A 22,480-nucleotide genomic window follows, 5' to 3' on the forward strand; every position below is an offset into this window, starting at 1 on the left:
CTATGTGTTTTATACACGAGAAGGTTATTCAAGGCATTCCTCAGTTCAGCTTGAGTACCAGAGCAGCGGAGGCTGGTCCATACGGGGGAAATGGCGCACGGCCCCACCAAGCTCAGTCTGCCCTCAGCCAGCCACCATCTCCCTGTCCCCTTACTTAGAACCAGTCAAGGAGGTGGCACTGACCGTCAGTTTCCTCAGTCTCATTGTTGCCCCTTGTAGAACTCATCAGAAAAGATCATGGGGTAAAACTAGAATTAGTTGCCTCTTCCTGTCATTGGCTCTGGCTCAGCCAATCATTGGCTCTGGCTCCATTGTTGGGCTCCCTACATCTTACCAGTGTACCTGAAGGAACATCTCTGCCCTCATTGTTCAGCCCGGACACTGAGGTCCAGCTATGAGCGCCTTCTGCCGGTTCCCTCATTGTGAGAAGTGAAGTTACTGGGAACCAGGCAGAGGGCTGTCTTGGCCGTGGCACCCACCCTGTGGAACACCCTCCCATCGGATGTCAAACAGATAAACAATTATATGACTTTTAGAAGATACGAGAAGGCAATCCTGCACAGGGAAGTTTTTAACGGTTGATGTTTTATAGTGTTCTTATCATTTTGTTGGGAGCCGCCCAGAGTGGCTGGGGCAACCCAGTCAGATGGGGAGCATATAAATAAAAGTATTGCTTTGATTTTGATTATTATGGAACATGAGCCACCACTGCATGGAAGTGACTGAGCAACTGTGCTCAGCTGTTGTGCCCAAATGGAGGGGACTTCGCCCCTCACTCGGCAATTGGGGCCAGTTAAAGACCCATTGCCAACACAGCCCTCAGCAGACTGGCTTGATGGGATTTGGCCCACACTTTATGTGAGAGAATCACTTTTGTCAGTAAGCAGCTGGTTGTGTATGGCCAGAAGGATAACAACCAAGGAAATGCAAAATGAATAGTGTTTTCGTCTCGGTCTCTCTCTCTCTCACCTGAGACTGTTGAGATCCAGGTCATCCGTATCAAAGTCCAGGAGAGGCTGTGGGGTATCGTTAGGGCCGTGTGACTGAAGCACTGAAGAGCTGGATGAGATGACTGTGGTTTGGCCTGAGGGGTGGATGGTCTTGAACTGGAACTGCGGGCCCATCCACAGGCGCCGGTGAGGTCCGGTGTGAGTCACAATTTCAACCTAGAAGGGGAGCATCCAAACAGGGTTAAAGCAGTACTTAATGGCTGTGATGCAACTACGTCCTGTAGTCTTTATCAGGAGGTTCTGTCTATATCCCCCAACTGCTCCATGCAATAACTGAATTGTTGGATTCAGAGTGTCCTAAAGATCTCTGGAAAGAATTGCAATAAAATGGCAGCCCTGTGTTGAGTGCTCCTGCAGGGCAGATTTCTTAACAGTCTGACATAGTCTTGTGATGCAACAGCCAAAGGAGCTCAGTGGACCCTCTATGTACTCAGGGAGAACAGGAGGGTGCTGTTTTCAGCAGCTGCCTTGCGTCTGACATACCATCTAGTTCCGTCATCTGCCTTCATCTAAAAAGGAAAACACCCCACTCCCCTCAATAGTGTAGTGTCAAATTCAGAAGTGCAGGGTCACTTCAAGATAGTAACAGCCATGCCCCTCACAACAGCGTCCCCTTCTAAGATTATACAACCTTCTCAGATCATACAATAATCTTAGAGTCATATAATAATAATTATTAGGGATACACTGCAATGATCAGTGAAGATTGCTGTGGGCAATGCCCAGTCAGAAGTTTGAGGAGGCTGCCCTAAAGGGATTACTTGCTCTCCTATGAACTTGACCACATGCAGCAGTCATCTGCCCAAACTCTCTCCAACATGCCCCTGCCCAGGGAGAGGGGCATTTTATGCTGATCCACCCCATCTGTGGAAGTCCTTCCTTAGAGAATCCTGCCTGGAGACAATTTTGTTATACAGGCAACTCCTCAATTACGTGTGTTCAAGGCATGCACAACCGTGACTGCAAGCACCGACGTGAACCCGGAAGTGGCACAAAGAGGAGCAAAAGCGGCCCTAAAAGAATGCAAAACAGCAAAAATGGTGCAAAAGCTGCATCTGCCAATCCCACGAGCCTTTGCAAGTGCAATCCCAGGAGCCCTTGTGCCAACCTTTGAGGCCTGTGGAGAGCTGGAGTTTAAGCAAGGAGGTTTAGAGGGTGTTTTCAGGCTTTTTCAATTGTGTTCCCAATATCCATGATTTCACTTAAACGCGCGGTGCCTCAGAAGGTAACCTCCACATAAATGGGGAATTGCTTTTACTTCAGAGGCCAGGTGAAGCTTTATTTATTTATTTAATTCTCCATGTCTTTTAAAGGTATTTCTAAGCACTTCCATGCACTGCTTTTTTCTACTGCTTTATTACTTTACTGTTTTGGGTTTTTTTTGAGCTTTACAGCATCAATGGTATTTTATTACGTTCTGGACTGTTGGAAACAAACTGCCACAGAATCGATGATGAAGGGCAGCATTAAAAACAGATAAATTGTTCAATAAAGAAATAAATTATAAAGTGAAGTTAAAATAATGCCACCGTCACACAAAAACAACCCCACGACAGAAAAGCAGCAACATCAGATTCAGAGACCAAAGTGAAATGGAGAGGGGGGGAAAAGGGGGTTTAACCATCTTGCACGCAAAAAAGTAAAAGGAATCTTCTGAAGACTACAGGTTCCAACATCATAGAAGAATAAAGCTGCTTTGCTTGGGGGAGGCAGAAAGACAAGGCCCCCAAATCTAAATCGACACAGAATGTGGCCTTCCAAAGTCATTTTCATTCCCCACAACGCTGGCTTCATATTTGTAGAGATACGATTCCTGGGCTGCTGCATTGTCTCTACTGATGCTCAAATTTCAATGCTCCAGGTGACTTGTGATTGTTATAACAAGTATTCCCCCCCCCCTTTATCACAGTCTTGCTGTTGGGCGATTCTTTCCCAGCCTAGGAAGACGAGCACACAGGCCGCTCCGTTCTCAATCCGCATTTCCCCTTCTCGTGGGGGTAGCTCAGGCTGTCTGCCTGATGCAGGCAGCTCGTTTGCGCCGCTATGTAAATTAGGCCACGACTAAAGCATTCTGTATATTTTAAGCTCGAAACCATCAGCGCCGCAGAGCCCGAGAGGTAAACAGATGCCTCTGCAATTTCACCAAGGGTACAAGCCAGATGTTCCCATTCACTCCCCCGCCGAGTGCAGGACAAACATATTGTATGTACTTCCCAATGACAGCACGCATTACCCACTCTTCTAATTGAGAAGTGGAAGCGCAGGGCAGGGTTTCTTCACTGCATGCTGTTACTGCGAATGGCAACACTTTCGTCTGGAAAAAGACACACGCACGGCGGGGCTTCTAATCTAAAGTGGCTGGCTCAGGGATCGTGCGCGCCTTTTGTGTTCCGAGATCACTCTTAACAAAAATAACCAAAGTACTCCTGATTACCCCTTGAGCAGCCCCAAAAGACTTCTGCTGGGTTTTTGTGTGTGTGTTTTTTTGCTTTACAATATAAGTCATGTTCCAGTGGGTGTCCGGAATTTGTTGGCCATCAGCACTTGCATGCGTGCTTGAGGAATTCGGTGAATGTCTGAAAAGTGGCAAACACTGGCAGTCACAAGAAAGCAACGAACAGGACCCACTGGAGTACAAGCAGTGGGTTTTGTTTTGTTTTGAATCTTTGCTTGGGGATTTTCACTCTGTTGCTATTAGCTCCTAGGTGTTGGATACCTGCAGCTAAATCAACACAGCCTAGGGATGGGCAAACCTGTCAATTTCTGATTTTTCCAGTCTTCAGTTCCTCACATTTCCACATTAGTTTGAGATATTCCTCATGAAAATTCATTTGCACGAATTTATTCTAATATACACAGGATTGTATGAAAGCTGGCCCAATATATACCTTTTTTTGGCAAATAAATGTTTCTTAAAACAGTGCCATTTAAAACATTATTTTCAGAAATATATGCATTATTATGCACACTTTTCTGCAGGATACACACTACTTGTGGGTCTAGTCCAAATCCCCTAGAGCTCCACCCAAAGATCCTGATCCACCAGCTCTGCAATGCAGAGGGCATTTTGTGATTGTGTGGCAAAAGGCAATATGGTGGGTGTTCCTCCAATGAGCACCCATCTGATATCGAACTTCACTGAGGACCCAACAGACAGGTCCAATCTGGGCTCAACTTTAATCACACAAACATCCCAGCAATGTAGCCAACCTAAAGGAAGGGTGGGACATCTGTGGCCCTCCTGAGGTTGCTGGGCTTCAACTCCCATCACCTCTGACTATTGCCTATTCCTGATGGGAAATGAAATCTGACAGCGACTAGAGGGCCACAGGTCCCTTGCCCTTGCCCTGGGACCATGCACACCACCTGCAATATCTATACCTGAGAAAGCCACTCTTCATCTTCTTGCCCACTGTGGTCGGATGCTAAGCTGTCGTAAGATTCGTGCCGTGTGATCGGTCCTGGACTTCCCAGAGGAACCACTGTGTAAAAAAGAGAAAGGGGAAAGGAATGAGAGAGGGTCAAAATAATGTTCAGAAGACGCATGGCATAGTTCTGTAGCTCAGGCTGAGCCTAGGTGCGAGACATCTTGGGAACGGTGTGTAAGAAACCATAAGGAAAACCTGCTGGATCAGGCCAATGGCCCACCTAGTCCAGCATCCTGTTTTCACAGTGGCGAACCAGATGCCTTTGGGAAACCCAAAAGCAGGACCCAAGCACAAGAGCACTCTTCCCTCCTGCCATTTCCAGCAACTGGTATTCAGAAGTGTTCTTGCCTCCTCCATGAAAATACAAGCAGTGCCCACTGTATCAGAACTATGGACCATCTCCTGCAGGACCCTGCTTCCAACTTTGGCCAAGCAGATTCTTGTGAAAAGTCCACAAGCAGGACATGAAAGCAACAGATCTTCATCACTGCAAGTTTTTGGCATCTGGTGTCCAAAGATATATTGCTCCTCATCCCTGCAGTTCAGTATAGGTACTATGGTTAAAGGGAGCTGAAAACTTTGAGTGTTACAGAGATGCCACACACCTAAGCAGATAAGAGGCTTTCCCATCACCTGCTACCTGATCCTTTTAATGGGAGATGCTGGCCAAACAGACTAATTTCCAGGTTAAGTGTAAAGCCCAGTACTTTTAACACTTAGAAATTAACCAATACTTAGATTTGGTTTGGCCATCACAAGCAAACAAAGAGGAAAGGGACTGGGGCTCAGTGGTAGAGCACCTGTTCTGCATGCAGAAGGTCCCAGGTTCAATCCCTGGCCTCAGGGATTGGGAGAGACCCCTGTCTGAAGCCCCAGAGAGCCACTGTCAATCAGGATAGGCAGTGCAGTACTGAGCTAGGTGGACAAAATGTGTCTGTTAACTTTTCAAATATAATATAATTAACTTTAAGAATAGCATGAACCAATACAAACAACAAATATTAGGTCCTGGTCACCAGGTACAAAGTAAAATTGCATTTGTGATGTGCATAAGGAAGAAAATAATTGCAGCATGTTAAGTTAAATAACTAAGCCAAAAAGATGTATGAGTTACAGGGAGCCTAGGTTCCTCCAGGCAACAGTTAATAAAAGCAATAAATATAAACCAATCAGCATCAAAAGTATATATATATATTTATTTATTTATTCTGTTTCTCCGCACCCCACTCTACAGTGCAATGTGTCTTTAACTTTGCTTACAGTTTTCTCTGTTCACTTTAGGGGAAGAGCCATTGCTCAGTGGAAGAGCATCTAATTTGCAGGGGTGGATCTACACTGAAACTAATGGGATGCTCCTCATTAAGTTTCAGGGCCCCTCATTCCAGAGGGGCCCCAGAAGCAACTTTATGCCACGTTGCTTAATTTTTTTGGAGTCTAGTAGACCCAATTTGAGTCATACGGCTCAAATTGATGATTTTGTTGTTGTATATATCTCAACAACCCCAAAGTCAGTAGCACATGTGTTTTAAAGGTGTGGTGATTTGTCATGGAACAACCCCATTGAAGAAGATAACAGGTCATACCCAGAACTCATTTCTGGTTGTGAAGGGCCCCTATGAGAGTTCAAGCTACAGAGCCCCCCAAAATGTAGGTCTACCACTGCTGCTTTGCATGCAGAACATCTCTGGTTTAATCCCTGGCATCTTCAGGTACAGCTGGGAACATCCTCTGACTAAATTCTCGGAGACTCCCAGTCTGAAATCTTAGGGAGCTGCTGCCAGTCAGAGTAGACAATGCTGCCCTAGATGGACCAAGGCATCTGGATGGGGTATATGGCAGCTTCCTCTGCTCCCGTTCAAACTAGCTGCTTGTGTCTTCCAGCTGGCAGTGACAAAGGAGCATGGCGAAACAGCTTCAAGTAAACCTGACAGCTCCAGAGCCATCTCACCCCTTGACAAGCGCCACCGTCAACGATACAGTGCCCGCCGCAAAGTTTTCAGAAACTGTCCACTTTAGGAGACGCAGGAGCCAAGCTAAGCCGCAGTGACAAACCGCCTCCTCGGGCAGTGCTGGGCAGGCTGCCCTCGAAAGCACAGCGCTTCTCCCCTGGCCTAGGGAGTCGTAACCATCAAGCCGCCTTGACGTTAATGCAACTTATTTGAAGCTGCCTTGACAATTAAGTTGGCCGAGATCTTTTTGGCAGGTGGGAGCAGATGATTTACATCTCGGCAGCAGCTGTTTTGCCAAACAGCCATATTTTATCACCGTTAAGTGAAATCTATAACCGAAAGAATACAGCCGCGAGGAGCCTCCCCACCCTGCCTCTAATCAGGACACCTCGGGGGACAGGGGATTTGTCCGCCGTCTGGGGACGTCCGGAATTCAGGGCGACGTAATGTGTGTGGGAATACCGGGGGACATGAATGGGTTGCCAGAACGAGGAAAGATCGGGATTAGAGAATGACGGGCTGTGGGAAAAGAGGGAAGTTTTAATGTTGGCTCCCAGCCGATTCTCCCTGGGTCATTAAAATGAGTGTCAAGTGAGCTTACGGTACGGTCAGTGCCTGTCCTGTTGAGGAAAGAGTAGAGGCTTCAAAATCTGTCTTCTTGCAGGGAGGGAATGGGCTGTAAACCTCAAGTCCCTTTTGACATTGCTTCTTAAGGGACACAGATCTTTTAAGATCATAAAAGATGCTGTAGCTCAGGGGTTGAGCACCTGCTTGGCATGCAGAACTTCTTGGGTTCAATGCCCAGCATGTCAAGGAAGAGCTGTGAAAAGCTCTTTCAGGCAAGAAGCTGCTGTCCGTCAGGGTAAACAGTACTGAGCTAAACGGGCCAATGGCCTCACATGGTATAACTAATTTAACCATGATGCTGTTTTAATGGGAGTGTTTATTATATATTTCAATTACAGATGTTTTAATGGAGCTGTTTTGCTATGTCTTTTGACTACAGGTAGCTGTATTTTTGTAACTGGTTTTATTCCTGTCATTTTGTTGTCATCTGTGAACTAGACGTTGCATCCGCTGGAAAAGAAAGACAGGGAAACATGGGGATTGGCGGTGTTGTTGTGAGGTGGCACACAGGCGAAATTTTTATACGATCTGAAGAGAAGCCAGAGGTGGCACACAGGGACCCTCAAAGCTTACAGTATCTCAGAGGAAGGCCCTTGTCTGGGGATGAGAAAATACTGCAACGTTTTGCTGAAGTGCAGGTCCCCCTTGTGTCAATTAGAACTAAAAAGCACAAAGAATTTATAAATGAACCAGCTTTAGAGTCTGCATATTGTGAAGAAAAAGTGGGGGGGCGGCGGAAGAGTGGGCAAAGAACGAGGGAAATGTTGCTTCAGGGGTAACTTTGACGTGTGAAGTTTCTGCCCACTCCCATTTTTTATAACGGTGCTGTAAACTAGTTAATAATGGGAAAGAGACACATATAGGACCGTAAATAGATGTTGGCGCCTCTATAAATCCATACACTACGTGCGTTGTTGTTGTTAATTACTCGCAAATCTTAATGTTAGCCACAACTGGTTCTAGGCTCTCCGCATCAGCTGGTCTCCTCGGTTGTAACACTGAAAGACCAAGAGCCCAGAGCCAAGCTGACTTGAAAGTAGCCTCCATTGATTTCAAGTAAGTGTGCTTACAGCCACAGCCAAAATAACCCCTCATTCCCCCCCTCTTTCCTTTTGATTGCTGCTGTACTGCCCTGTCTCCTCCAAATCCAATCGCCTTCTCTGCCATAGCCAAAAAAGGGGGGGAAACTGCAGATAATGCTAGTGATTATTGTGGTTCCAGTTTCAAATGACAAGTGGAGACCCAGCAACAAGATGTCACAGTGTGGCATGTTCCTGTTTCTCTGTTCCAGCCAGTCATCCAACCACACATCCACTTTCAGGATACTCTATTCCATCTCATTCCCCCTGTTTTCCATTACCCCCACAATTCAGCATTCTGTGGTTACTAAGTATGCTCAGTATCACTGGGCTGCAAACAGTTGGGTTCCCTCGAACATGCTGCTATTCTCCCTTTTGTGTCCCAGAAGCATCGTTTTGGCTATGCAAAGCTGCTAATAACTCAGTGCCTGAGTTTGGTATTAGTAATTAGAATGTACATTATGAAGCCGCTTTGCATTATCTATATGTAACTTTCTTTCTTTCTTTCTTTCTTTCTTTCTTTCTTTCTTTCTACTCACACACACAAGCTAAGGCAGCTTTGGCCACACATCGCCAAGGAATGGGTGGGGCTATTCAAAGGAGGTGGGGCTACGGAGGTTTTACCATGCTCAAAACACCTGTGCCATCACAAAGGATACCAAGGCAGAAACAAAAATTAGTGTGCACATCATAGACAATGGCAATTCTATTGTGCCATCTTCAGATCACTGAGAGGCTGCTTTTCTATATGCAGAGCCTTTTCTGCTCATGGGGTAGCATCCAAACCATGTGATCCTGCACCCACCCTGCCAGCAATGAACTTTTGCCACCTCATCTGCTATATGCTTGAGCCAGGCCAACAACCAGGAGGGTGAATAGTTTAGTTCAGAGAGTTGAAGATGACAGGGCAGGGCCGTCACTAGCATTCAGTCCAGGAACGGCTTTAATGTCACATCTGCTGTTTGTGTGAATGAGGCCTTTGTTTTTCCTGCTGGCTCATGGCTGACCTGGAGAAATGCATACTTTTTAACAACTCAGGCGCTTGGAGGCAAGCTTGATATTCAACACCATTTTTTTTTATTGGGGGTAGGGGGCCAAACAGAATTCACTTTGTCAAAGTCACCAGGACTGGGGTGCGAGTGGGACCCCAGAGTGGCTACCTTGGCTTCTGTAGGCTGCTCTTCTAGGGTGGTCATGTTTCCTACTCTATGGAGGAACAGTCCTGTCGTGGAAGTCCAGTTTTAAAATAAAGAACCAAAAGGAGGCAGAGCAGCAGGAGGGGCCCTGAAGCATCAACAGCACCTGGAGAGCAGAGCGAGCAGGCACAGAGATCCCCTGAACATAGCCTTCCCCACTATGCTGTGATGCATTGCAAGGCTATTTAAATTGTTGGAGATTTGCATTTAGAGCAGGCATAGGCAAACTCGGCCCTCCAGATGTTTTGGGACTACAACTCCCATCATCCCTAACTAACAGGACCAGTGGTCAGGGATGATGGGAACTGTAGTCTCAAAACATACAGAGGGCCGAGTTTGCCTATGCCTGACTTAGAGATCTGGCGAAGGGTCTTAGCTTGGTGGCAGATCATCTGCCCGCATGCAGAAGGTCCCAGGTTCAATAGGTAGGTCTGAGAGTGTCCTCTGCTGACACCAGTCAACACTAAGCTAGAAGGACCAGTGGCCTGACTCAGCATAAGTCAGTTTCCTACATCCCTATCAGTACTTACAAATCAGGATATGCAAATTCTATGCAAAATCTGTCCCCTCTCCTCTCTTTTTTAAGCGATGCAGTTCCTCCTCTTTCTGCAATGCATTAGAGGCTGCTGGGTCCTGGATTAGATTATGCTATCTAGCAAGGCTCTTCTGATGCTCTTATCTTTGGGATCTTTTTCCCCGATGTATTTTTTTTATTTATCTGGATTTATGAAAAGAAAGCACAGAAGCCACATCAGTGGTACATAAAGCAGCTAAAAGGGTGCTGAACAATTGCGGCCTGATCCCTGCAGGAGCAGAACCACACGGTGCTGCAGCGATTAAAAACGACAAAGCAGCCCAAATCCCTAAAAGCAGCACATCTTGCTCGTGTGATCCACTGCAGCTCTTCCTTGCCCTCCGACACAAGGGGACAATAGATGCTCAATTATTAATCTTTTCAGGTTTTCTATCAGCAGCTCAATGCAGAGATCTGGTTTCCTTTTCCTCTCATTACATTCCTCCCAGGAGAACAGTCACAGACAGGGTATAATTACGAAACAGACATCTCTGTGTGCTGCAGAGAGATCTTTGACATGGTGGGTTCTCGACGACTGCAGGTGTGTTGCTTCCCCCCACAGAAGAAACTCGGTGTTGTGGAACCATGCTGACCTTAAATAGAGATAGAGATAGATATATAGGTATCTAGTAAGCTGTTGTTTCAATAGGGCTGCTGACTCAAACTTGCCAGAATCCAGGATATATGTCTATGAATGAAGTGTTTACTGACATTCACATTGGATGATGACCTGGGAAGACTGAAATAAAACCAGGCAAAGCACACCCTCATCAAACAGTCACTGGGGCTGAAGGGCAAATTGACACCACCCCACTCTGTACCAGAGGGGCAAATGAACGTTGCTTCCACATGGGATAATATCCTCCACCACACCTGAGGGCAGCAAGCTAGCTTGGGCAAGGCAAGGCAAGCTACTCAGGGCACAGGAAAACTGCCTTATATTGAGGGTCAGGCAATTGGTCCATCTAGCTCACTACTATCTACAGAGACTGGCAAACCCAGGAGACAGTCTGGAAGACCTTTTGGATCACACATGGTCTTAGTCCAAAGAGGAAGTCTCATATAGCCCTTCCTGTCCAGGAGGGTCCATTGGCTAGCTTGAATGAGCCTGATTCACTGCCCAAGATGATGATGATCCAAAATGCAGTTCTGCTCACTCACCATACTGAGAAGCTGCCCACAAAACTGAAGCTTCCCATTTCGGGCTGCAAGAGCTCCTGATGCTTGCAGCCTCCCCAACAACTTTGCTCCTTAGGAAAAGGAAAGACACTGGCCTCCACCCACAGGACTGGAGGGCCTGATGCACACTCGCATTTGGACCAATCTCATTATTTAAGTCAACACTGAATGTCAGAGCTTCCCCGGGCTGCCTCTAGACACCTCAGGCAGAGAAGGAGGAGGGAAAGGTATGAGGCAGCAGCAGCAGCAGCAGCAGCAGCAGCAGCAGCAGGGGGTGCCATTTTCTGTTTTGCCTCAAGCGGCAAAACGTCTTAAGTTGGCCCTGGTGGCCCTGGGTCAATAATCACCTTCACCACACATGACTATCAACTGTCAAGGTTCCCAGGAAGCAGATTTTGGCAAGGGGGAGATCAGCATGGCCCCATCCATTGGCCAGTGAAGGAGCAACTGCAGGGAGCCTGCTTCTGCTCTCGGTGTCAGAAAGAACACTCAGCGCTAACTGCTAGGTGCTCTACGACTGGAGAGCAGAAGGAAGGCTCTTGCTGTCCTCAACCATCCGCCAAGGGACCCGGGGCTATTAGGAAGCTGCTCCCTCTGCTTCCCAGGGATATCATCTTCATGAGGGGAAGACCTGCTCGGTTCCATCCACAGCCCAGTGAAGAAGCAGCTGCAAAAAGCTTGCTTTGCCACTCCCTACTCTGAAAAAGAACACACTATAAGATCTTTTTAAATCTATGAAATAGTGCTCAAAGTTGGCTTTCCACCCTCCTCCCTCCCAATCCCCTTTCCTTTGTGTTGTGTCCTTCAGATTGTAAGTCTGTGGGCAGGGGACGGTCTCATTTTTTAAAATTGTTATAATCTTCTTTGGGAGTTTATCAAATAAATAATAAAGAAGTGTTTAGTGAGCTGACCCCCTGCCTGCAGTGCATTTAATGCACATGGCTGGGGAGTTACAAGATGTGCAGGCCTACCCACATTCTGCGAGTCATTTTTTTTAAAAAGCATTTGTGAGGTCAGGACCAAATTTAGTACAAAAAGGCATACAGACGGCATCCCTTGTGAAAGGCACCCCTGTTAAGATTGGGGCTGTGTGAGCAACATGCAACTGAGTAGCGTTGGGTTTTTCAAGCACAGAGAGCCTGCAGCCAAAGATCCAAACAGCGGCAACAAATACATTCTTCTCTTGTGTTGGAGAATAAACTCAGGGGCGAGGGCCTACTGTGAAATCAGCCTGATGGGGCCATCTTTAAAGAGTTACGGAAGAGGTAACTTCTTTCTATAATTCACCGACTTCAAAAGTATGTTTGACATTATTGTCGGGAAAATTATGTTAACCATGGATTACTGTTACAATCAAAGTATGTAGTGAGAAGTCAAGAGGCTTAGTAGTAAATTTTCAAAGCGGAGCGCGGGGATTTAGCCGTTTGACTCCCATTAGCGTCAGGAGGGCTCGCACAGCTAAACCCTCGCACGCCGCTTTGAAAACTGACCTCTCCGCATTGATGGAAATCCCCCTCCCCAAACGCTCTCCAACCACCACCATCTTTTTTAAGAAGTTCCAGATGACCAAGCGAGAGCAGCAAAAAAGAACCATTTCAGCATGTTATTGTTGTTTGTAGGCATCTGAAAGTTATTTTAATTCCCCCCCTCCTGCCCTCAGAAATACTCCCAGCGTTTGAGAGCCACACAGGGGACAGACCAGTGTTTACTACCGAGATACAACGAACGTGGACACACCCAGAGCCACAAAGGGATGTAAAGATCGCAGCAAATTTCTCACATCTGCATAAACAGTCCCAAGTTGATGACTACGTCTTGGTTGGGTCTGTTTATGAAACGGTTGCACAGAGCAAGGGGGGGAGCGTTTTCTGAGCCCCCAGAGAGGCTCCACCTGTCCCAGATAGTTCGGCTCGATGGAAGAACGGAAGCCTGCCCTGTTTCTACTCATTTTGCTCTGTCATACGCTCGGCAAAAGGAATTATTTGTACTTCCTTTCACCACTTAACCTCTCTGTCTTCAGGAAAAGGGCAACACAGTCAGGTCTTAAGGAGAGGGAGGGGGAACCCTCCTTTTTGTTTCCCCATGGGCCGTGGACGCTGACGTTTCCACTTACAAACGCCTTTCAAGTAAACGAGAGGTAATGCAGGCTGGCTCGCGAAAGGTTGTGTTAAGACACGGAAGTGCTTATCGCAATGACCTTACCACTTAATATGAGGAGTCTTGGGCAGCGACATGGGGCCAGGTTTCCGCTCCTTGAAATCACCGTACATTCGGTTTCACAGAAAGTGTTTGGGGCGGGGAAATGATTGATTGAGACAACCGCTTTTGATTTCACCAGAGTGAAACACAGGGACTTGCACTTATACCGAGTCGAACTATCAATCCACCTAGCTCAGTATTGTCTGCACTGACTGGCAGCAGCTCTCCAGCATTTCTGGAAGGGGGCTCTCTCCCTGCCATACCAGGAGGTGCTGGGGGTTGACCCTGGGGCCTTCTGCAGGCTGTGTACCTTCTGTAGCGGGCCATGGAAGTGGACTTTGCAACTACAAGTTCTTTGGCAGGTGAAGGTTTCCAACGGTGCTGAGCCAAAGCGACTTCCTTCATTTCGTGCCAGCTTTCCCGAGCACCAAAAAGTGCTTCCCTTTCCTGAATACATATTTGGGTCACTCTAGTGCTGTTCTCCTTGCTGGTCCCCAACATTTCCCCCAGGAGAACTGCCACATAGGCGGACGCAGGTGTGAGACGCCCTAAAACTCTGGTCAGGAAGACTTCGCCCTTGGAGAGCCAGCTTTCCCTTCCATCTCGTAACTTGTAACTGCAACGTGTTCCTGAAAATCTGGTGCAATCACGTCAAAGGGACACAAGTCAAAGGTGCCAATGTTCACTGACTCACCAGTTCAGGTCACCACATATTTCCAAGTGTGAAATTGGAGCAACTGACTCTGGGTTGTATTCAGTGCTAGTCCTGCCTAGAGTAGCCCCAGTGAAAATAATGGACACGACTGACTTGGGTCCATTAATTTCATTGTGTTTACTCTTAACTCCTCTGCTGCTAAGTTTGTGTTGAGCAAATAAACCCTATAGTTTTCTAAGGATTCTAAGGTCATTATATGCAGGAGAACTAAAATCTAGCCCAGAAGGTAACAAGTCGGGCTTTCAATTAGCTCATGTTGACTGCTAAGTCATCTTGACAACGATGATGCCTGGCTTAATTACTGTATCTAAACCAAGTCTAATTCTGGGAAGCAAAAGCAAAACTCACTAGAGGTAACATTTCATAGCAAGCTTTAAAAAAATGACATCGAAAGGAAGAACCGAGACAATATGAATATTTAACTTTCTGCTTGGACAACACAAGGCAATGTATATACATCGCTCTGTTGTTTACCAGAAGTTACAAAATGTTGAAATGTGGATAAAGCACCATCAGTTTCTTATTGTAAAAGCACAGCTACTATTTAGACAGAAGAGGCAGATGGTGGGATTGGTTCAAATAGGGATAGTCTTCAAATAACGCCATAGAGATTCAGGGCAAAACTGAACATTGCCACCAGTACAGCATGTGTTTCTCCATACTCCTTCCACATTATTGTGGGGCTTAAACTTCAAGCTGGTCTAGCCAATGTGCTGGCCCCATATGAAAAATGTATGGAGATGTGTGCTCTCTTTTGTCCTTTTCTGGCAATGTGCAAGTGGCCACCTTAGCTGGGATTAAAGTCGACTGGCCATTCATAACCTAGAGCGCCTAAGTCCCCTGGTTTGCTGAGAGATCAGAGGACAGGTGGTGCAAGGGAAAAAGAGGCCCCCCTTACCTCTTCCTCAGTGCAAAGGTGGATATGGTTACCTGAAATATACCTTGCTCACCATGGCAGAATATTCTTCACAATACATAGCTGTGAGAGAATGCCAGTTGTCAGCTATGGACCGTTCTCAGTTCACATTAGGCAAAAGGAGGTTGAATACAAGAAGCTGGGATGGCTCAGTTGGTAGAGCATGAGACACTTAATCTCAGGCTCAAGCCCCATGTTGGGCAAAAGATTCCTGCATTGCAGGGGGTCGGACTAGATGATCCTTGTGGTCCCTTCCAACTCTACAATTCTATTACAATAGGCTTGACCAACACTCCCATGTTAACTCACTGAACCTTAGAACCTTAGTTCTTTAATCTGTGGCTTCCAGGTGTTGCTTGACTACAACTCCCATGATGCCCAGCCAGCTTAGCCAATGGATGATGGAAGTTGTAAACCACCAACATCTAAGGGTCCAAGTTGAAGAGCACCACCCTGGACTATGCCCCACCCTTCAAATCATCATGTTTTCATGGTAGACAGGTCAGCGTGGAAAGAGATCCTTGTAGAAAGCTTGAACCCAACCATGTTGTGGCACGTGGTGTCACATCTTAACATAACAAAAAGGCTCCCACCCAGCACACATGTTTCAAGATCAATTGCTCACTGCAATACCTCCCAGCAGAGATTTAATAGTGAAGATATGTCGTGTAAGCTTACCAGCAAACCCTACAGCAAAAGTCAGGGGGTGATGGGGGTTAGTTTTTTGTTTGTTTGTTTTAACAAAATCTATATTTATATCATTACATTTCCTACGGTCGAGGGCAGCTGTAATTAATAGATTTCTCTCCTTCCTTTAATGCACTCATTTGTCAATTCAAAAAACACACAGCGGCCAATCAATTTTGATGTATTTAGTAAGCAATTTGTCAAAGAATGTTGTAGACCAGTTAATATATTAATTCTTGCCATCAGCCTCCTCCTAATTTCTGTAGGCCTTTTCCCATAAATTTTATATATCTGACCAAGAAGAATGCCCGTAAACAGAAGGTGCCCTTTCCATATGACATGATTATGGGAAATGGAGTGGGGTGGGGGAAGAACCCAACGCATGATCTAAAGTTTGTTGCTCTTTTACTTGTATAATGGGGTTAGGGGAAGTAAGTTACTGTGTATCTGGGTGCACATCAAGGTGCCAGTATGCTCGGGGAAACCCATTAACTGTGGAAAAAAGAATCTGTGGCCCTCCAGAAAATGTTGGACTCCCTTCAGTCCCAAGTTAGCATGGCCAATGGTCAAGGGTGATGGGAGTTGTAGTCCAACAACATCTGATCCAGGGTTGAAGAACACTGTTGTTGGACTACAACTCCCATCAGCCCCAGTCAGCACAGGCAATGGTTAAGGATGATGAGAGCTGGAGTCCAACATTATCAGGAGGACCACAGGTTCCACATTCACATCCTTCACCCACTATACCAGAGGTAGTCAACATGGCTGGATTCCAATTCCCATCAGCCCAAGTCCAATGGTCAAGGATGATGAGACTTGCAGTCTAACAGTGTCTGAAGCGTACCACATTCACTATCCCTGCACTACACTGCACTGAATATAAGAGTGTTGCTTTAGATCAGGGATAGAGCATATACTTGGTATACAAAAAGATCCAGGTCGAGTCCCCCACATCTCCAGTTTGTTTGTTAGTTTTTGTAAGTAAGAAAGCATGATCATGTAACAATAGATGGGCTAGTCCCTTCTGCGCCTGAGATCCTTGAGAACTGCTGCTGCTAGCCTGTGTAGACCATACCAGACTTGATGGGCAAAAACTCGGAACTGATATAAAAAGAAGTTTCCTTTGTTCTTATGGTATGTCAAGATTCAAATTGTATTGTACACAGTATAGGGGACTAGCCAAGACAGTCAGCTCAGGGGTAGTGCATCAGCTTTGCATGCCAAAGGCCCCAGGTTCAATCCCTGGCACATCCCATTAGAGCTGGGAACATCCCCTCTCAAAACCCTGGAAAGCTGCTGCCGGTCAGTGCAGACAATACTGAGTCAGGTGGAGAAAAGATCTGACAAAGTATAAGGCAACTTCCAGTGTTCCTAGAATAGCCTTGAGCAGAAGTGTGTGTGTGTGTTAAAAAAATACTCTTTATTATCCCCAGGTAGGTCACAATATGAGAATTCTGCCTTCAGGTTTCTGCAGCAGATGTTACCAATCATTCCCCCACCCCGAAATCACACAGGTCTGTGAGTCTGATTACAAGCCCACTTCACCCCACCCTCCAGAACCACTTTGGACACTTGCTCCATCCGGACAACACTGTCCTTGTTCCAGCTGTTCGATGCTGCTGTTGCAATTTTTTTATTTTAAAATCTAAATAAATAAATAAAACCATTCACTAGTATCAGTGTAAAGGTCACCCGTAGCTAAATTCAAGCAGCGTGTGTGTAGGTTAAAATAAAATGTACAAATACATTCTCCCTCTCGAGGAGCTGAGTCCTTCCCCTGGCTGCCCGTGAATTGTCCAAAAAAGATTAAAGCGATGGGAGAGGAGGCTTTGGCATCAAGCTGTATATTTATAAACCTTTCGCCTCCCCCGCCGCCCCAAAAGTATACCCTGTGCGACCAGACTATCAGACGGTTCATTGTTGCGTCTGTCGGCTGATCGAGGGGTACCTTCTGTTAGCAAAGCACACAGAGTATTTCTTCAATGACCTCGGGGGGCAAAGGTCACTTATTATAAATGGATAATGAGACCTAATGCAGTGTTCCGAGCTCCGGACAAAGAAAGGGCTTATCCGTAGCCCCTTGCGGCTCGGACCATTCAAGCTTTTATTCCTCTCCTCCCCCCAACACACCCGCCTCCCTGCTCCACTGCCGCACACTTAATGGAGCCAAACAATTGGCAGAAATGCTATACAGAGGGTCTGAAACCAAGAGAAAACGGCCTGCATTCTGAGCTCTGATAGACAGATACAAATCGCGACCCTGAAATGGCGCCAGAATCCCTTTTACCGCTCACATGGCAGACAGCCGCGGCCATTCACCCCCCAACTTCCCATTTAGCCATTTGCTGGCAATTAAACATACTGACGGAAGCGATAGCGCATCAAACCGCAGGCCGCCACGGCTAATGTGAGACCATTACATTTGCTCCTGCAGGTAAGCAGAGCATTTGTGTCTTAACAGATATTTCCCTAAGGGGGGAAGAGTAGAAGCAAGCTCAGGTAGGGTTCCTGCTCTCGGCTTCTGCCATCTTCTTGTATTTAATGGGATCTAATAGCCCAGGAAGTTCATAATGTGGCATAACTGATTCCTATGGCCATATATCAAGAGTGTGTTTTCCATGTGGGGGTTTCGTTGCTTCTTTTCAAGAGCAAAACTGAAGGATTACTATGGTTATATTTACTTTTTTACATTCAGGGCTATTTTGGAACAACAGTGTTCTAAAATCAAAGCACAGACTTCTGTGCCAAGCACCACCCGGCATGGTGTCTGAGGCAATGGCATTGCAGAACTAAGATGAGGCAAGGGGATTCAGAATCATGTAAGGGTAGAGTTTGAAGGGATCCCAAGGGTCATCTAGTTCAACCCCCTGCAATGCAAGGATCTCAACTAAAGCATCCAGATGGCCATTTAATCTCTGCACAAAAACCTCCAATGGAGAAGAGTCCACAACAGGCATAGGCAAACTCGGCCCTCTATATGTTTTGGGACTACAACTCCCATCATCCCGAGCTAACAGGACCAGTGGTCAGGGATGATGGGAGTTGTAGTCCTAAAACATATGGAGGGCCGAGTTTGCCTATGCCTGGTCCACAACCTCCCAACACCATCCCACTGTCAAACAGCTCTTACTGTCAAATAGTTCTTCCTGATGTTTAGTTGTAATTTTGAGCGGAGCTCCATAATATGCATTGGAACCCCTACGAACCAGAGATCAAGAGCCTCACGCTCTACCGACTGAGCTATCCCTGTTTGAAGGATTACCGAGACAGCCTGTGTGCATTGCTTTGCACATTCGAAAAGAACGACTACGAATGCTGAATATTATTACTATTAAACAACTTTGGCCCTGATGGAGTTTCCTTGGAAGACTCAAAAGAAAGCTGGTTAGGAACTAAGGAATTATTTTGGTTCGAAAGATGGAAAGCATTAGGCAAAATAAGCACAGCCACAGGCAGCAATTTAGCAAAGCCTTGTTTCGGCACATCGATCCCGCTATGAGATGGTGGGGTTTGGTCACCTTTCTTTGGGAGGTCCCCATCCCTCATGAAAGGCGCCATTCATGGAGGTCCGTTGTGGGAACATACATTCTTTTGACAAATGACTACTGTGTGGTGGGGCAGCGGCAGGGAAGGGGAAGGAAAATAAACGATGGAGGAAGGAGTTGAAAATGGCACACATGAAGCCAGTGCGGGTGTGCGGGTGTTGCCTCTTTGCTCAAATGCAGCCACTGCTGGGCATCCAGGCAGGGTCTTGACAAAACAGGGGTGTCAATCAAGACGACAAGAAAGTTCTGACTCGAAATTGCAAGCTGGTCCTTTGAAACTGGTGGTGGATGTTTTATGCCAACCCTAACAGCTGACTCTAAAAGTCTTAGGTGCCAGAACTCACCATGAAATTGTTACAGTAAGTTGCCAGGCAACTCAGGGCAGCCCTGCACAGATTCCGGTTTGACAATAGCTGCGTTCACCACCTGTGGAGGTGCTAAAGGCTATGGCAAGTTCTCTCCCAAGCTGGTTTGGGGGCCACCCCTGGTTCTGGTGCAGGTCAAATAAATGCGCCCCCATCTCCCTTGTTCTCTTAGATTCAGGCAGACGGCCAGGGCAGCTTGGAAGCTTGGGCAATTGCATGTGTGTGCAATGGTAGAGGCCTTGCTGGAAAGCTTAAAGCCTGCTGCCGCTACATGGGAGACGGATTGAAAAAAAGGAAATACCATTTGGGCCCCATAGCTTGACCAATTGGGGCTAGGACTGGCTAGGAGCTAGGTGGAGCCGTAGATCTAAAAAAAAAATGTAGACTTGCACACACTGGCCAGCTTCTGTTTTGACTTGAAATATTTGTTTTGGGCTTTTCAGAAATATGTAAAGGCAAGAGACCGGGGGGCGGGGGGCGGGGGGCGGTGGCCCACAATGGCGCCCACCTGAGAGGTGCCAGAACTGTGCTCCACTGCCCTCTGAGTGAAAAAAGCATTGCTTCTACAAGAGGCAGCACAGAGACTAAGAAGCAGGAGAAAGCTACTCAGAGTAGACTCACTGAAATTAATGAACCTAACTTAGTCTGAGTAGGACTATATATTGCATCTATGCATATTTTATGCAAAACTTCACTGCTCTTTTCCCACCTTAAAGGGTGAGAGGATGTTTACAATTCCTAGGAACGTGGCCAAGCTGCATCCTTCTGGCCTTTGGTCTTTTCTTCTCCTACACAGAAACATTTCGGCTTCTTTATGATGATTGTTTTCCTTCTCCCTTTAAGAGCAAGATTAATTTACAAGCCTAGCCCTCCTCCCCATAGCAACCTGCGCCAGATAGGGCCAAGACGTCTACCCGATACCATAGACTATTACGACGGGAGGCTTGCCATCAACCAAGCCGATTGGATTAAGCGCTTCCACTTTGCTGCCTGGGATGTAGAGATATTAAATTAGAGTCTCCACTTTTTCAGTTTTCACGCACAAATTAGCGTCTGAGAGAGTAAGATGAAATTTGCACATCTCAAGCCAAGAGTTCCCAAGAGAGTGAAAGAACACACAACAACATGAAAACTCAGTCATCTGAAGGGCTGGATGGGGTTTTAAAAGGGGACTTCATTGGCAAAATGGTTAAGGTTGACAGTAAACAGAAAGGCACTATTAAAAGTGTGCAAAAATAGGCTGTGGCTTTGCCGTAAACTGCTGCTAAAATGTCTACGCAATCAGCTTACAAGGTCTCAGCAGTCTGAGTTCTAGTTCCTAGAGGGAGCATGTTTTCCCATATGACCACCAGGGCCCTTGGAAGGTTAAGATCAGCAACAAGCAAAATGCAGTAACATAACTCAGTGCATCCATTCGCATTCCATACTGTCTCAAGCAAATTGTAGCCTTTTCTAAACCTCCTTGAGATCTAGAACCTGTGGAACTAGCTAACTCAATGTGGAGGCTCCCTTTTCTTACTGGAATTGATCCAAGTCTTCAGTTACTTCTCCGTGGTTTTTTCTGTGTTCTTTTTGTGGGGGGACGGGGACTACAGACGATTGAGCCTCTTTATCTTAAAAAAACAAAAACTGCTCAAAATGTTGTTGCTATTGTTATAGAATTGGAAGTCAGAAATTCTTGCTGATCCACCAGAGATCTACCAGTGGATAGGTATGTAAGAAAATCCCTGCAGCTGTATCACTCCAAGCACCGAGCAAGTCCTGTCTATATATAAAATCATATGTCAAAGGGCAGGGTAAAGAGGCATATTTTCAGCATATGGCGAAAAATGCAGACTGATGGTGCTAGGTCCACCTTTGTGGGGAGGGAATTCAACCAGTTAGGGGCTGGCTCAGAGAAAGCCCCTTCCTGGTTCCCATTCCTTGCCCTTCTGACGGCCCCCGCTGCTGATCTCGGCACCCAAAAGGTGACCCGAGCTATATAAACACAGGATCCCCTGATCCCAGGCTTACAATCTTAACAGACACGACACAAAAGGAAAATGGATAGGGAGGAAGGAGGAAATAAGCAAACTCAGGTACAAACTCCTAGTCGTAGGTTTTTCTAGTGATCTGCTAGGGTGCAAAAAGAGTTCGGGGAGAGGCAGAGCCAAAAGTTGCACCAACGAAATGGCCCTGCTCTCCTCTCCTCTGCTACTGCTGCCAGGTAGCAATTGGTGCAGGGTGAGACAAGCACTATTTCACACACAATCATTGTAAATGGGGTCTAACCCTCTCCCCCTGAAATAATACAGAATAATCAACCCCTTTAATGTAGGATGAGTGGGGAATTCCAAGCCTTGGAGATGAAGGAGACCCATCAGACCTCTGTGTCTGGCCCTCAGGAATTTCCCCTACCACCCCTCAAAAACCCTGCTAAAGACACTCCTCGCATGCTTTTGCCTAGCCAGAAGGTGTCCTTAAACTGTGACTGCTGCCTCTTGCTTGCCTGGATGAGGGATGGAGAGGTGTGTTGTGGTGTAGAAGCCTCTTACTATTGTGTTGCTGGAATGCACCCTACTATATAAAGATAGAGCGCAAAATATGGTCTGAAGCTCAACATCAAAAAAACGAAGATCATGGCCACTGGGCCCATCACCTCCTGGCAAATAGAAGGGGAAGAAATGGAGGCAGTGAGAGATTTTACTTTCTTGGGCTTCATGATCACTGCAGATGGTGACACCAGTCACAAAATTAAAAGACGCCTGCTTCTTGGGAGGAAAGCAATGACAAACCTAGACAGCATCTTAAAAAGCAGAGACATCACCTTGCCAACAAAGGTCCGTATAGTTAAAGCTATGGTTTCCCCAGTAGTGATGTATGGAAGTGAGAGCTGGACCATAAAGAAGGCTGATCGCTGAAGAATTGATGCTTTTGAATTATGGTGTTGGAGGAAACTCTTGAGAGTCCCATGGACTGCAAGAAGATCAAACCTCTCCATTCTTAAGGAAATCAGCCCTAAGTGCTCGCTG

At 46.4% G+C, this 22,480-nt stretch overlaps 1 protein-coding gene across 1 annotated transcript in view; it reads right to left on the minus strand.

Moving 5' to 3' along the window:
• The window catches only part of BCAS3 (BCAS3 microtubule associated cell migration factor), a 476,692-nt gene that overhangs the window by 221,179 nt on the left and 233,033 nt on the right, over positions 1–22,480 (minus strand). Inside the window, exons 21-22 of the mRNA XM_080983313.1 lie at positions 4,392–4,492; positions 970–1,166 (exon numbers count right to left, since the gene is read on the minus strand). Coding sequence (XP_080839439.1) covers positions 970–1,166; positions 4,392–4,492 — 298 coding nt within the window. The remainder of the gene's footprint in view (positions 1–969; positions 1,167–4,391; positions 4,493–22,480) is intronic.

Source organism: Podarcis pityusensis (assembly GCF_964106645.2).
Source record: "Podarcis pityusensis genome assembly, chromosome: 15".
Taxonomy (NCBI): Eukaryota; Metazoa; Chordata; class Lepidosauria; order Squamata; family Lacertidae; genus Podarcis; species Podarcis pityusensis.